Here is a 12,546-nt window from a genome sequence, read left to right on the forward strand (position 1 = left end):
AGGATGAAGGAATCATTAAACTCAATGCAAACAATTTAGGAACCAGAAAAACAGCGCCACCTATTACAGACAAGTTTTTCTCAATGATCTAGTTTATTGCAAAAATATTTACAAATTGAACTCTAATATGAAAACACTAAAACATGTGGCTACTGAAAATTCTTTATCTAGGACAAATGATTATGCTTAACTCCTAATAAAGATAAGAATATATTGGTCAAAGAAGACAGAAATTTCCAAATATAAGTAACATAAAAAAACCTTCTGGTCATGCAGTAAGTTGAAATTATAAAACAGTCCAAGTGAAGAGGCTTCACAAAAGTTTTAAATGACAGTTTTTTAAAAATAATTTAGTCTACTACCTATCTCTACAGTATTTTTCAATCCTCATTACATAACAGAATCATCTAGTGATTTTTTTTAAATATTCAAAAACAGAACAATCAATCATAAAATTTATATGGGACCACAAAAGATCCCAAACAGCCAAAGCAATCTTGAGAAAGTAGAACGCAGCTGGAGGCATCACATTCTGTGATTTCAAACTCTATCACAAAGTTTCAGTGATTTAAACAGTATGTCATTGGCATAAAAACAGACACAGATCAATGGGACAGAATAGAAACAAGAAATAAATCCATGCATACATGGTCAATTAATTTACAACAAGAGTCAAGAATACATAATAGGAAAGGGCAATCTCTTCAATAAATGGGGCTTGGAACACTGGACAAACACATGCAAAAGAATGAAACTGGACTACTCTCTTACACCACATATAAAAATCAGTTCAGAATGGATTAAAGACTTGAATGTAAGACCTTAAACTATAAATCTCCTGAAAGAAAACATAGGAAGTATGCCCCTTGACATGGGTCTTGGTAATGATTTTTTTGAATCTGACATCAAAAGAAAAACAAAAGAAAAACTAAGTGAGACTACATCGAACTAAAAAGATTCTGAAGACTACCGGTCAAGATGGCAGTGTAAACACTGTGCTCACCTACTCTCCCATGACATCAAAATTAGAATTAAATTACAGAACTATTACTGAGAACCGCCTGAAGACTAGTTAAACAGAATTCCCCATAACTGAGGATAGAAAGAAGCCACAAGACTGGGAGGAGAGGTGGAGACACGAAACAGGCTAGTCTCACACCCACGACGCAGTAAAGAAATGAGAGGAATATCTCAGGTGCAGGTCTCCCTGGAGGAGTGAGGGGTCCTAGCCCCACACTGAGCTCTCCAGCCAATGGCTCCAGTACTGGGAAGAGAAGTTCCCATAACTTTGTTATTAAAATCAGCAGAGATTGTGGCTGAGTGAGACCAAAGGCTGCTGGAAACCTAGGCATTGCAGGTCTTAAAGGGCCCACACACAGACTCACAAACTCACTCGCTCTGAGCTCCAGTGCTGGGGCAGTAGCTTGAAAAGCACCAGAGACATACAGGGAGGAAATGAACTGTCCGGCTTTAGAGTGAGGGCTGGAAGGGCAGCTCTGTCTGGGACTAAAATGCTGACAGGTGCCATTGTTCCTGAGCTCTTTCCCCACCCAGACAGCAGGCAAAGCAGATGTCAAATCTGAATTCTCCATTAACTTGTGTAAAATTGTCCAAGAACCCTAACAGATCTGATCTTTGTTATCTTTTTATATTTGAAGTAATAACAACGTTAATAATAACATCACCTAACCAGACTGTATCAAATAAAATCAGTTAATGTACACAGAAGTACTCGATAAACTGAATAAGGCAAAACAAATCACTATCACAGTGATAACCACCCGACAAAAATCTGTTACAAACCATTTGAATCTTACTCAAAGTTACAAACATGTATATGTATAGCAAATGCATGCATTGTTTACAGATTAATATTTTGAGATGGAAAGCAACAATTACAAGCTTTATATTAAAGCACTCTTGGGCACAAAGGGTAAAAAAATAGTTAAAAATTAGTTGAGAAAGAGTGCTTACTAAGTTTTTTCTTACTGCTTAACCAAAAGTAAATCAGAAAATATATAAATAGACCACAGTAAACATTAGAAGTAAAAACAAAAACACCTTAGATTTCAAGTAATTCACTGAAGTATGTTTTAATGTCACTAAATATTTTATTTTTACAAATACTTACCTGTAAAAATAAGTAGCTGGACAGTACGTTGTCAAATGAAGGGCTGAGATATACTGGTTCTGTCATTCTTACGCCTATACCTCTGAAAAGTAGGACATATGTTATTCTATATAAATTACATCGCCTATACAAACTCCATTTCTAGCAACATACCCAAGTAGCATGTCAAATATCAGATGCTCTGCCTTTTTAAAACCTCTTTTTACTAGACAGCAAAATATTTAGAATATTTCTGTGAATTGTTTCTGAATTTTTAACGTGCAGTAGGAGACCATCAAGAGAACTAAAGGATAAAGTTACATACATTTTTCATTTGGGCACAAATGAGTTTCTTTTAAGATCTGAACAGACTAAAAAGCAAAGAAATCTGAGTATTTATTCATTCTAATCTTTCTGGTAACAGAATTTTGATCATTGTTATTAGCTTTTCAATTCAACAAACAATTCAGTCTGCAAGGCACTGTGCTAGGTACTTCTATGAAAGAGAAATATATAATCATGCTGATGCTAAGCAATGACAAACATGCCACACTGCTCTTATCTCCTTAGAGAATAATTCCTTGATACTGACACGATCCTCAAGATGGTCTTTTCCACCTTTGTCTCGTGTTCTGAGTGGCAGTGTAACAGATGAGAGCAGGAAGGGCCAGGTCCCAGGTAGACAGCGATTCAGAAAAACATGTCAACCTGGGAAAGGTTGTCAGATACTATCAAAGGGACGAGAAAGCACACAAACACTGCTAGAGAAAGCCCAGTGTTATCTGGCCACACCAGAGAGAATGAGAAAAAAGGGAAATCTACATAACGTTCTGGGGATTAGCAGGACACAAAAAATACAGTCTAATCATAAAAGAAAAGAATCAGGATTTAAATCAGGCACAAGGGTACAAGTAAAGAAGAGTCTAAGGAAGGCAAAGAACAGAGTCTTCAGATAGAGCATGCTAGACAAGTTCACAGCTTACGAACTGATCTTGGCAGAAAAGCATCAACACAGATGTTTTGTACTCTACTTGATGTAGGCAGGTGGGCTAATTTTATTCACAACACTTCTGACACCAAATGTGTGGGTTTTCTGCTCACACCAACCAATTCTCCAAGTCTCCATATACCAACTGGGTGTCCTACAATTCAACTGACGCTACCTGAAGTTATCCTCGAACTCCACAGGTTCAAGGGCTCAGAGCAACAAAACTAGCCCCATACCAGATGTCAGCTGCACATTCCAGGCTGCCACCTATGCTCCTGACCAACCAGCTATAAATTTGGGAGTTCTGACAACTCTCTCCTTAGATTCGATAACTTGCTAGAACAATTGACAGAACTCAAGAAAACACTTTACTTATTGTTACCATATTATTATGAAGGATGCAACTCAGAAAGAGCCAAATGGAAGAAATGCACAGGACAAGGAATGGGAGAGGGACCTGGAGCGTCCTTGCCCTCTCTTGGCTCACTGCCCTCCAACACCTAGATGTGTTGTTCACCATGTACGTATCATCACATAGGTGTGACTGATTATATTGCTGGCCACTGGTGATTTAATCAAGCTCTAACATCCTCTCCTCTCCCCAAAGGTCAGGGGATGGGGCAAGTTCCAACCTTCAAATCACATGGTTGGTTGCTCTGGCAACCAGCCCCCACCCTCAGCCACCTCATTAGCATACGAAAGACACTATCACTCCAGAGATTCCAAGGGTTTTAGGGGCCCAGTGCCAGGAACCCAGGACAAAGATTAAATTATTTATTACGCCACAGCAGGGTAAATTTATGCTGTGCTTTAGAGTGAAATGATTTCTGTAGATATTTGTAAACTGTCAATGCAGGGGATATGAGGAGGAATTCCCTTCAGTTCTAGCGTCTTTCTGCATACAATAAATGTTAACTCCTTTCTTCTTCTTTCCATCCCTTTTATCCTCCCTCATTTATTTACTACTACTTGGGATCTCTGAATCTGCACTTTAAACTAGAGTAAAGACTGGTCCTTGCTCCAGTCAGGATCAAATAAAACCACTTACTAGTCAAATAGTCCTGTCCCTGAGCAGGAAATACTCAAAGGAACCTTCTGAAATGTCAGCGCCTCACATTTAACAGTCCTTTGTTGAGACAGCTGGTGCTCTCAACTTGATCAACACCTTACCTCGCCCCCCATCCAGAGTGTAGACTCATTACTGAATGCCTTGAATTCTGCAACCTGATCACTCCGTAATTTAAATGACTTTCTGACTTGCAGGATTCCAGTCCTCTGAAAAATACTAAAATTAACATATATGTGTCTGCCTTCCTAATCCAGTTCCCATCTAGCACTTCGAGTTCTGGTACTGTTAGGTAGTTAGGCAGGCATGAGAGACAGGAGTGAAGGCTCAACTCTGTAAACATAGAAACCTCCCTTGAAGACCTTCCTTTAGGATCCCCCAGGAACACTCTCTCTTTCACGGTTATAAATTAACCCAAATCCTAGAGCACAAAGGCCATAAAAGCTGCTGGCTAAACCGGCCACAAACGCATGTGCAAACAGTACTACCTTAACCTGTCCATAACTTCAGCCTCATTATACCATCATTATATCATGCCTATGGCTGGAAATTCATGAATCTATAACAGACTGAATTCTGGGTAAGCACATGCACAGTAGGCAAAGAGTTAGTAGCCAACTGTCAGTCAAGGTAACCTTACATGCAGATCATCTAGGACCTCCCGTCATGCCCCGAATATAAACAGACCTTCCCACTTCTGCGTTATTACAGCTCTTTGCTGAAAACCCACTTCTTCCTTAGAGCATACTCTTATCTTTTCACCTCCCATAGCGCAGCCTTCCTAAACATGGCCTGTCTCCCTCTAAAATGTACTTTCAATAAATCTTACTTCTAAATCTCGCTGACCTGTAACTCTTTGCTGTGTCAGCGGGGAAGAACTGAGGACCTTCATCCCATGCCTCTGAGGTGACACTGGATTTCACATCACCCCAATGGTAACAGTACATTTGACTGTCTCCTTCGTACCATGCCTACCAGGACAACATGTCCATCTACACAGTATTTAACTTAAAACATGACAAAGAATAATTTAAGCCAATTATTGCTCAGGTATGGGACTGCATGTTTCTTTTAAATCTATTTTTGTAATACGTATCTCCATATGATAATGTAAAGTACCAGATTGCATAGGTACTTTAGTATGTCTGTTAGTAAGTTAACCTACTTCTGAGTCTATGAATGATCAAGCTCGGCTGGAATCCAAGAAACCAAAGGGTGAAAATTTATTAGTTGAATACTAGCAGAGTTGGTTCTAAAGTTTTATAGACTATAAATAAGAAACAGGGTGTCTATGTAGCATTTGTTATGGAAACATACTTTTTCTCACATAGGCAGAGAAAGAAATCATAACACCATAATTGAATATTGAATTTAAAACCTGAGTTTAAAAATCAAGTTTTTTAAAGATGGCTGCTTCCTACTTCCATCAACAAAGAAAACATTACTCAGAAAGGTCTGTCAGTAGTGACTGGAACCACTATATCAAACAAAACAAGAGGATGAAGAGTGTACCACTTACAATGAACCATAAGAGGCAGTCAAAATATCAATACCCTATTACAGACCCAAAGATAAACACAAGATATATACTTTATCTTCATAATCATAAAGCTTTCAAAAAAGAATAAGATCTTTGTTCTTGGCTATTTGGAAAGTACTGCTAACTAGAGCTAGGGAATCCAATAACCTGTTTCTTCAGAAGAATTAATTTCAACTATAAATCTAACTGCTCCAACATGAAAAAATGTTCCAGGAATCAATCAGAGGTGTGTGGCCCAGTCCTATGGGGTTAAGGCAGAAACTTTCCACTACCCTCCTAGGTTCTTATCACTGGTCTAATAATTAAATCTACATGATGCAGATCAGATTAATAAGAGAAAATAACCAACTTTAATTACATACATATGTAAGGGAACCTCACATACGCGAGAGTCAGAGACCCCACATACATGAGAGGTTCAGAACAGAAAGGGAAAATGAGATATTTATGACATTCTGAGCTAAAGAGGAGGTAAGGTACCTTGAGGCTTCAGAGGGGAGGAAAGTCACACATACGCCATTCACGAGATGATAAGAAGAACAGATGTTCAATAATTAGATGTTTGCCCTGACCTATAGATAGGTCATAAAAATTTATTTCTGGTGATAACTCTAATTATGGGCAAGCCCCTTAACTTAAATTCTTTGAGAGATAAAACTTTTTCATGAGCCTGCAAGGTCTCAATTGCTTTTAGTTAAAAATAATTCACATGCCAAAGTAGCATATCTTAAGGAGACCTGTTCTGATCCCCGTCAACTAGATGGAGAAATCCAGTTTTCAGCATGTCCGCAGTAGCTGCCAACTTTTGAGTAATTGAAGGTATCCACAGAACCCCTAAAACAGGCTGAAAATTCTAAGCAAAGTAAGAACTGGACTGTCCATGGATTTAGAGCCAGTAGTGACCAGAGATTTAAAACTATATTTTAATTTTAATTTGATTTGAGTAAATCCAAGCATTAATTTTTGACCATAAGTATTCATGTGAGTATTGGCTTTCTTGTAAAACTTTAATTAAAATTTTTTTCTTTTAAATTTATATTAAAATTATAAGCTTTTCTTTTCACAAAATCAGAGTGTTTAAAAAAGGTATGGACAGGCTCATGTAATTCATCTTCTATTAACATAAGTATTGTTCTTCAAATATGCAAAAATTCCAAATCAAAAAAATTCAAAAGGAAAAGTAAAATAACTTGACAATTACAATATGACTAGTTGCTTACTTAAGGCTCTTCAATCTGAACATTTACTCTTTTATCTAAAAGCATTTTTTCTAAAAAACTTGATGGAAATATGGCTTAAGAAATTATTTTCCAGTTCAATTTATGCCAAAAAAATTATTCATATAATGCAACTAGATATATTTTTACATTGTTTTTCATTTTCTTTGAACCACAAAAAGAATGCTTATTTCCCTCAAACAACACTTGATGACATACATACTTCAGTTCGGGTAGCCCACTGAAAATTTCTTTGCGGCTTACTTCAGAAATCCCATTTCCAAGAAATACTTTTGTTCCATCAAATTCTTTGGCTCCTTTCTTACATTTGCCTTTAATATCAGAATATACAGAAACAACATCTCCAGCTTTCATAACTAGGGAAAGAAGAAAATCATATTATAATTATATATACTTTGACAGAAAAACAGTGACAATTCTTTAAGCTAGACCAGGGACCTCCAGGGACATCAATAGCACACATGAAGGAGCCTAAACTGGCTCCTTGTCTCAAAATAAACCCTAAGAGAAAATATAACATTTTACTTTTAAATGTCCCCTAACAATAACTCTAATTGAAGATTTTTTCCTAGGAAAACAAAGAAAAAAAATAGTCTTCAAAATATCCCACCTCAATTAGAAGTCTTTAGCTGAGCAGGAAAGATCTCTTCTATTTAAATTATTTTCTCAAAACCTAAGAGACTTCCCACCCCTTAAAAGACTTCGAATAAATCTTGATATCTTTGGTTCAATCCTCAAAGTTCTAAGTTTCCTTGAAAAAGATTTTTTAAAAACATACATTACACTTCCTCAAAGGAATCTTTCTAAATCCCATAACCCTGTTGGTGTTTCTTTGCAACTTTCCTGTTATAGAACTTAAGGCAGAGATTTTAATGATAAGGATGTACATTCATTAACATGTGTGTATATATTTAGAATATCTGGAAACTGAACAGAGTTGATTTATATGCTTAATTAAATCTAGTTTTGTAGTCATTTTATTATTTTCGGTAACAAATCCCGATGACATTAACAATGGAAAATTGCATTCCACTTTCCAAAAACGTTTTAAGACCTCATCCATTAACCTGACTATAGCAGTGAGTAGCCTATCGGCTACAGCTAGAAAGACTATTCAAATCACACAGATCATGGGTAGATGAACTTTTTCTGTGAACAGCAATATATTAAACTTTGAGGGCCACATAAAGTCTCTTCACACTTTCTTCTTTGCATTTCTTTTCAACCTTTATACTTACATTTTGAAGCTGACACAATTCCTGGCACATAGACATGGGCTCCTCTTAACACTGCATTGCCACACTGGGCTCCAACAATGGCTTCGCATTGTTTTTTGTTTATATTCTTCCTAGGAATGTAAGATAAGAGAAATTTAACAGTAGTAATATACCTCCAACATCTACCAACCTTTTCGATGTTTTAGTATAAACCCTAAATAACCTCTTTAGTCCTGATTATCTCAAGAGAATGTCATTCATGAAAAAATAAGAGAAGCTGAGTAAAAGACAAATATAGAGAAAATGGTTTTTTAAAAAGATAAACATTGAAGAAAAAAATAAAAAGAGGTCCATCTGATGGAAGGCAATAAAGTGGCATCAAAAAGTGCTTAATCATTTAACAAGCATTGCTGTTTTCACAACCTTAGAAGAGAAATAAAGTCCCGTCTTCAAAAACTAAAACACACTATACAAGGAATTCCAAAACATGCCTAAAGTGGTAAATTGTTGCATAGTACATTAATATTTAACTAGATAGATGAAGATAATTTTTTCTTCTTTTGTTGCCCAACTTTCTTTGAATGTTTTCCAATTTCTCACCTCCAATTCATTCTCTGGATCATTAAAATCTAGGTTATCACTACTAACACTCAAAGATTTTTTTTCAAAAGTCAAGTCGTGTCACCGTGATCAGTCCTGAATAAAAGTCCTAAGCATAGAGTCTCTAATGAGCTTCCCTGGTTAGCGACATTTCACATTTGTCATCACGACTCCTTGCTGGGTGAATTAAGTATGCCCCATCTTCTTTCTGTGATCTCCAGATGATCAAATCTCACTAAACTTCTCAGCTTTATACCACCCCTTCCTGGTCCCATGCATTCTCATTGCTCATTCTCCATTTTTTAAAGAGGTTCATTCCCCAGGTTCCAAAACATGCCACCATGCCTTCTCGCTTTGCATCCTATCCCTTGGCAATCTTATGACTTCCATATTTGAATTGATATTTCTAATTACCTGCAAGTACTTATACCTAGGTGTCCCAGTTACTTCAAACTCAACAAGTCCTAAACAATGTTATTTTTCTCTGAACTGCTCCTCAAATCTTTGGCAACACCCTGAATCTCATCTGTTTCCAGTCTCGAACAAAGGGTCATTATCTGCCTGACTAACCAAATTAGAAACTTCGGTATCAACTTAAAGCCCTTCTTCCTAAACCTTCTAAATCCATTCATTGTCATGAAATTATGCCATCCTGACATCAAACACACATCTCTTAACTTGATTCAGAAAAGCTTCCAGCCGTTTATCTTTGATTGCTTTCAGATCTTGTCGTTGTTGTGCAGTTTCATTCTGAAGTATCAAGACGTGGATTGATTTTTACTTTCAGCTTTAGATTCGTTGTACTTCTTAAATCTGTCATCAATTCTGGAAAATTCTTATTACATTTTTAATGTTATCTTACCCCCATTGTTTCTCTTCTCTACATCTAGGACTCATTAGAAATATGAAGTACCTTTTCATTCTATTTTCCATGACTCAACTTTGTATTTTCAGTTTATCTCTGCTGCATTCTAGATAATTTCCGTGGAGTCGTTTACCTCAATAATCCTCTATCAGTTGAGTACAACTTACAGTTTAAGTCATCAAATGAGTTTTTAATTTTAATAACATTTTTATTTCTGGAAATTTTTTCTATTCTATCTTTTTCCCCCGCAATTGGCTCTTCTGTGTTTCAGATTTGACTTTTGTGTTTAATCGTTTTAAGAAAATTGATTTTATAGTCCCTACCAGATAGCTTCATTTGCTAAAGTTTAGGGGAAAATCTAATCCTTCAATTTGTTGTATATGCTGATTCTCATTCACGGTGGCACGATTCCCAGAATATAGCCTTAAATCATGAGAAATGTGCGTGGACTGGACTGAATGTGTCACTCTCAAGTGGTTTTGCCTGGTTTGTCCCAAGCACCTCAGGAACTGGCTTGAAATCTAATTTTTATGTTAATTCCCCAGATTATAGGTTTCAAGACCACTTGGGTAGTATGAATTCGAATTCTAAACCTTTATGAGGTATAGAACCACAGTTCTGCATTCTCAGAAGATTTTTCTCCAACCTAGACTCTAAGGCAAGAGAGATCCAATTCCTAAATTACTGGATAATTCTCACCTCCTCCTGTTAACAGTCTGTTGTTAAAACCCTACATTTACGAGATCAACCATCTCCTCTCTTACATCTCCTAACCCCCAAATATTAGCTCGCACGCTTACTGCTGTTTTCAGTTACCCTTCAGTCTAATTCCTGAACATTTCACTTATATTCTTAATCACTCGGCTGTGCATTTTGGGGCCCATTTCATGTTTAATATTCTTAGGAGTATGTAGCGAACATTTCCAGGTTATCTACTTCACCACACTATTGGAAACAACTTGTCCCCAGTCTTGCAGTTTATCTTATACACACACTTATAGCATTTCATGAAACAATGCCTTTACTACAAAGAATATAATATCACATATTATAAAATATTCCATTTCTTTTTTAAAATGCTAATAAAAAAACCATGAAATTGATTTTACAATCTATTAATGGGTCATGACTTGCCCATACTTTGGAAAACATAGCTTTATGCTACTACCAGTACTATGTTCCTAAAATATAAATCTAGTCTTAACTAAGGTTTTTGGCCCCAACAGTCTATGCAAAAAAGAAAATATTGCTTAGTAAAAATCTCCTTTACACTTCACAGCCTACCTCTCCCAACTTCTTCACCTTCATCTTTCAATCTCTGAAAACTGTCTGAGTAGTCAAACCTGATCACTTTTGTGATAAACCACAACATATTTGCATGCCTCTCTATCTCTGGAAAGGCTTTCTCTCTACTTAAGCATCCCTTTGCCCACATTATCTCATCAGGCTAATTCCTATTCACCTTCAAGACTCAATTGAAATAATATCTACTTGGGAGAAAATCTTTACCCATTTCTTAATATTTAGTTCTTCCTATTCTATGCTCTGGAGGAACTTAATTCTCTTCTACTGTGATATTCAACACAATATGACTTGTACTAAAAGTCCCCTGCTTTTAGACTAAACAACTATGTTTCATTTGTCTCTGTAACATCTGTGTCTTTGACATAGCACCAATTCAAAAAATTGTTCTGTGAAATGGAACCTTGTAGAGTTACTCAGGAAGTTTTTATGAGAATAACCATTTCATGGAGAGGAGACAATGAAGACTACCAAGAAAAGAGTTAACATAGCAGGCCAGAACTGCTATCCTTTCTTTGGAAAGCCTGGTTATAAGGTTGGTCCTTGGCTGGCATCTGGGAACTTAGATTTCAGGGTTCCCATTGTTAATTGATAAGTGTAGCTCACTGTGCCTAAACTGTTTGTACAAATAATAATACAGTTTATGACGAACACTGACTTTCCTTCTGGGAGGCTGGAATTTTGGTATGTACCAGGCAGGGAGTACCTACATGACTAGCCCCGAAAAAAAGTCCTGGATTCTGAGTCTCTAATGAGTTCCCCTCACTGGCAAAATCTCACATGTTGTCAAATTCATGCTGGAAAAATTAACTACGTCCTGCGCGAGTCCACTGGAAAAGACTTTGGAAGCTTCCAAAAGCTTTTCCCTAGACTTCGCCCATGCACCTTTTCCTTTTGCTGATTTTGCTTCAGATTCTTTCATCATAATAAATCATAGCCATGACCACAACTATATGCTGAATCCTGAGTCCTCCTAGACAATCAGGCTAGGGTGTGGTCTTGGGGATTCCCTCAACACATAAAATATCACATGCAGGTATTGAGGTGAAAGTCAGCTCTGCTGAAGGGCAGAGTTTTAGCCAGGAAAATAGAAACGTTGATAAAGGGTCAAAACAGCTCGATTTTTAATGAAAAATTTCTAAATAAAGGAGTGAAACAACATTACAGATAGATGATTTTCTAATAGTCCAGTAATAGAGATTGGAGGAAAAACAGTGTGAACGTACGTGGATTAAGAGAAAACTATTAAAACAGGTAAAAATGAGGTGACTAGGAATTAAAGATTGAAATTAAGGGAATGTTTCAATAAAGAATATATAAAAATATAGACATATCTACTTGGCACTTTTTTAAATGCACAGATTAGCAACTCTATGTCAAATGGGAAATAACGAATATAATTTTGGAATATCACATGATATTGTGCCTTGCCAACCAAATATTTCTTTTCTGCAGCATTGCCATCTGTATTTAGTCAGCAGTCTTTGTGCATTTACTTTGTACATCTCTATTGCATTTACTCTATTATTTCAAATATACAAACAGTAATCAAAAGCCTAAAGTACTATTGAAAAAGCAACTGTGAAAGACGGAAATCAGAGGGCTAAAAGGGCAAATCCA

The 12,546-nt window shown here is 36.6% G+C and overlaps 1 protein-coding gene across 7 annotated transcripts in view; it reads right to left on the reverse strand.

Moving 5' to 3' along the window:
* The window catches only part of NSUN6 (NOP2/Sun RNA methyltransferase 6), a 71,666-nt gene that overhangs the window by 43,893 nt on the left and 15,227 nt on the right, over window positions 1-12,546 (reverse strand). For 6 of the 7 annotated variants that reach the window (XM_039877516.1, XM_039877513.1, XM_039877512.1 and 3 more), the window contains 3 exons: window positions 8,181-8,290; window positions 7,145-7,298; window positions 2,132-2,213 (listed from right to left, as the gene is read on the reverse strand). In XM_039877516.1, coding sequence (XP_039733450.1) covers window positions 2,132-2,213; window positions 7,145-7,296 — 234 coding nt within the window. In that variant the 5' untranslated portion in view covers window positions 7,297-7,298; window positions 8,181-8,290. The remainder of the gene's footprint in view (window positions 1-2,131; window positions 2,214-7,144; window positions 7,299-8,180; window positions 8,291-12,546) is intronic. The other variant, XM_039877514.1, reaches the window with a different exon arrangement.

This window comes from Pteropus medius, unplaced genomic scaffold (genome assembly GCF_902729225.1).
Source record: "Pteropus medius unplaced genomic scaffold, Ma_sr-lr_union100, whole genome shotgun sequence".
In the NCBI taxonomy this organism is placed as follows: Eukaryota; Metazoa; Chordata; class Mammalia; order Chiroptera; family Pteropodidae; genus Pteropus; species Pteropus medius.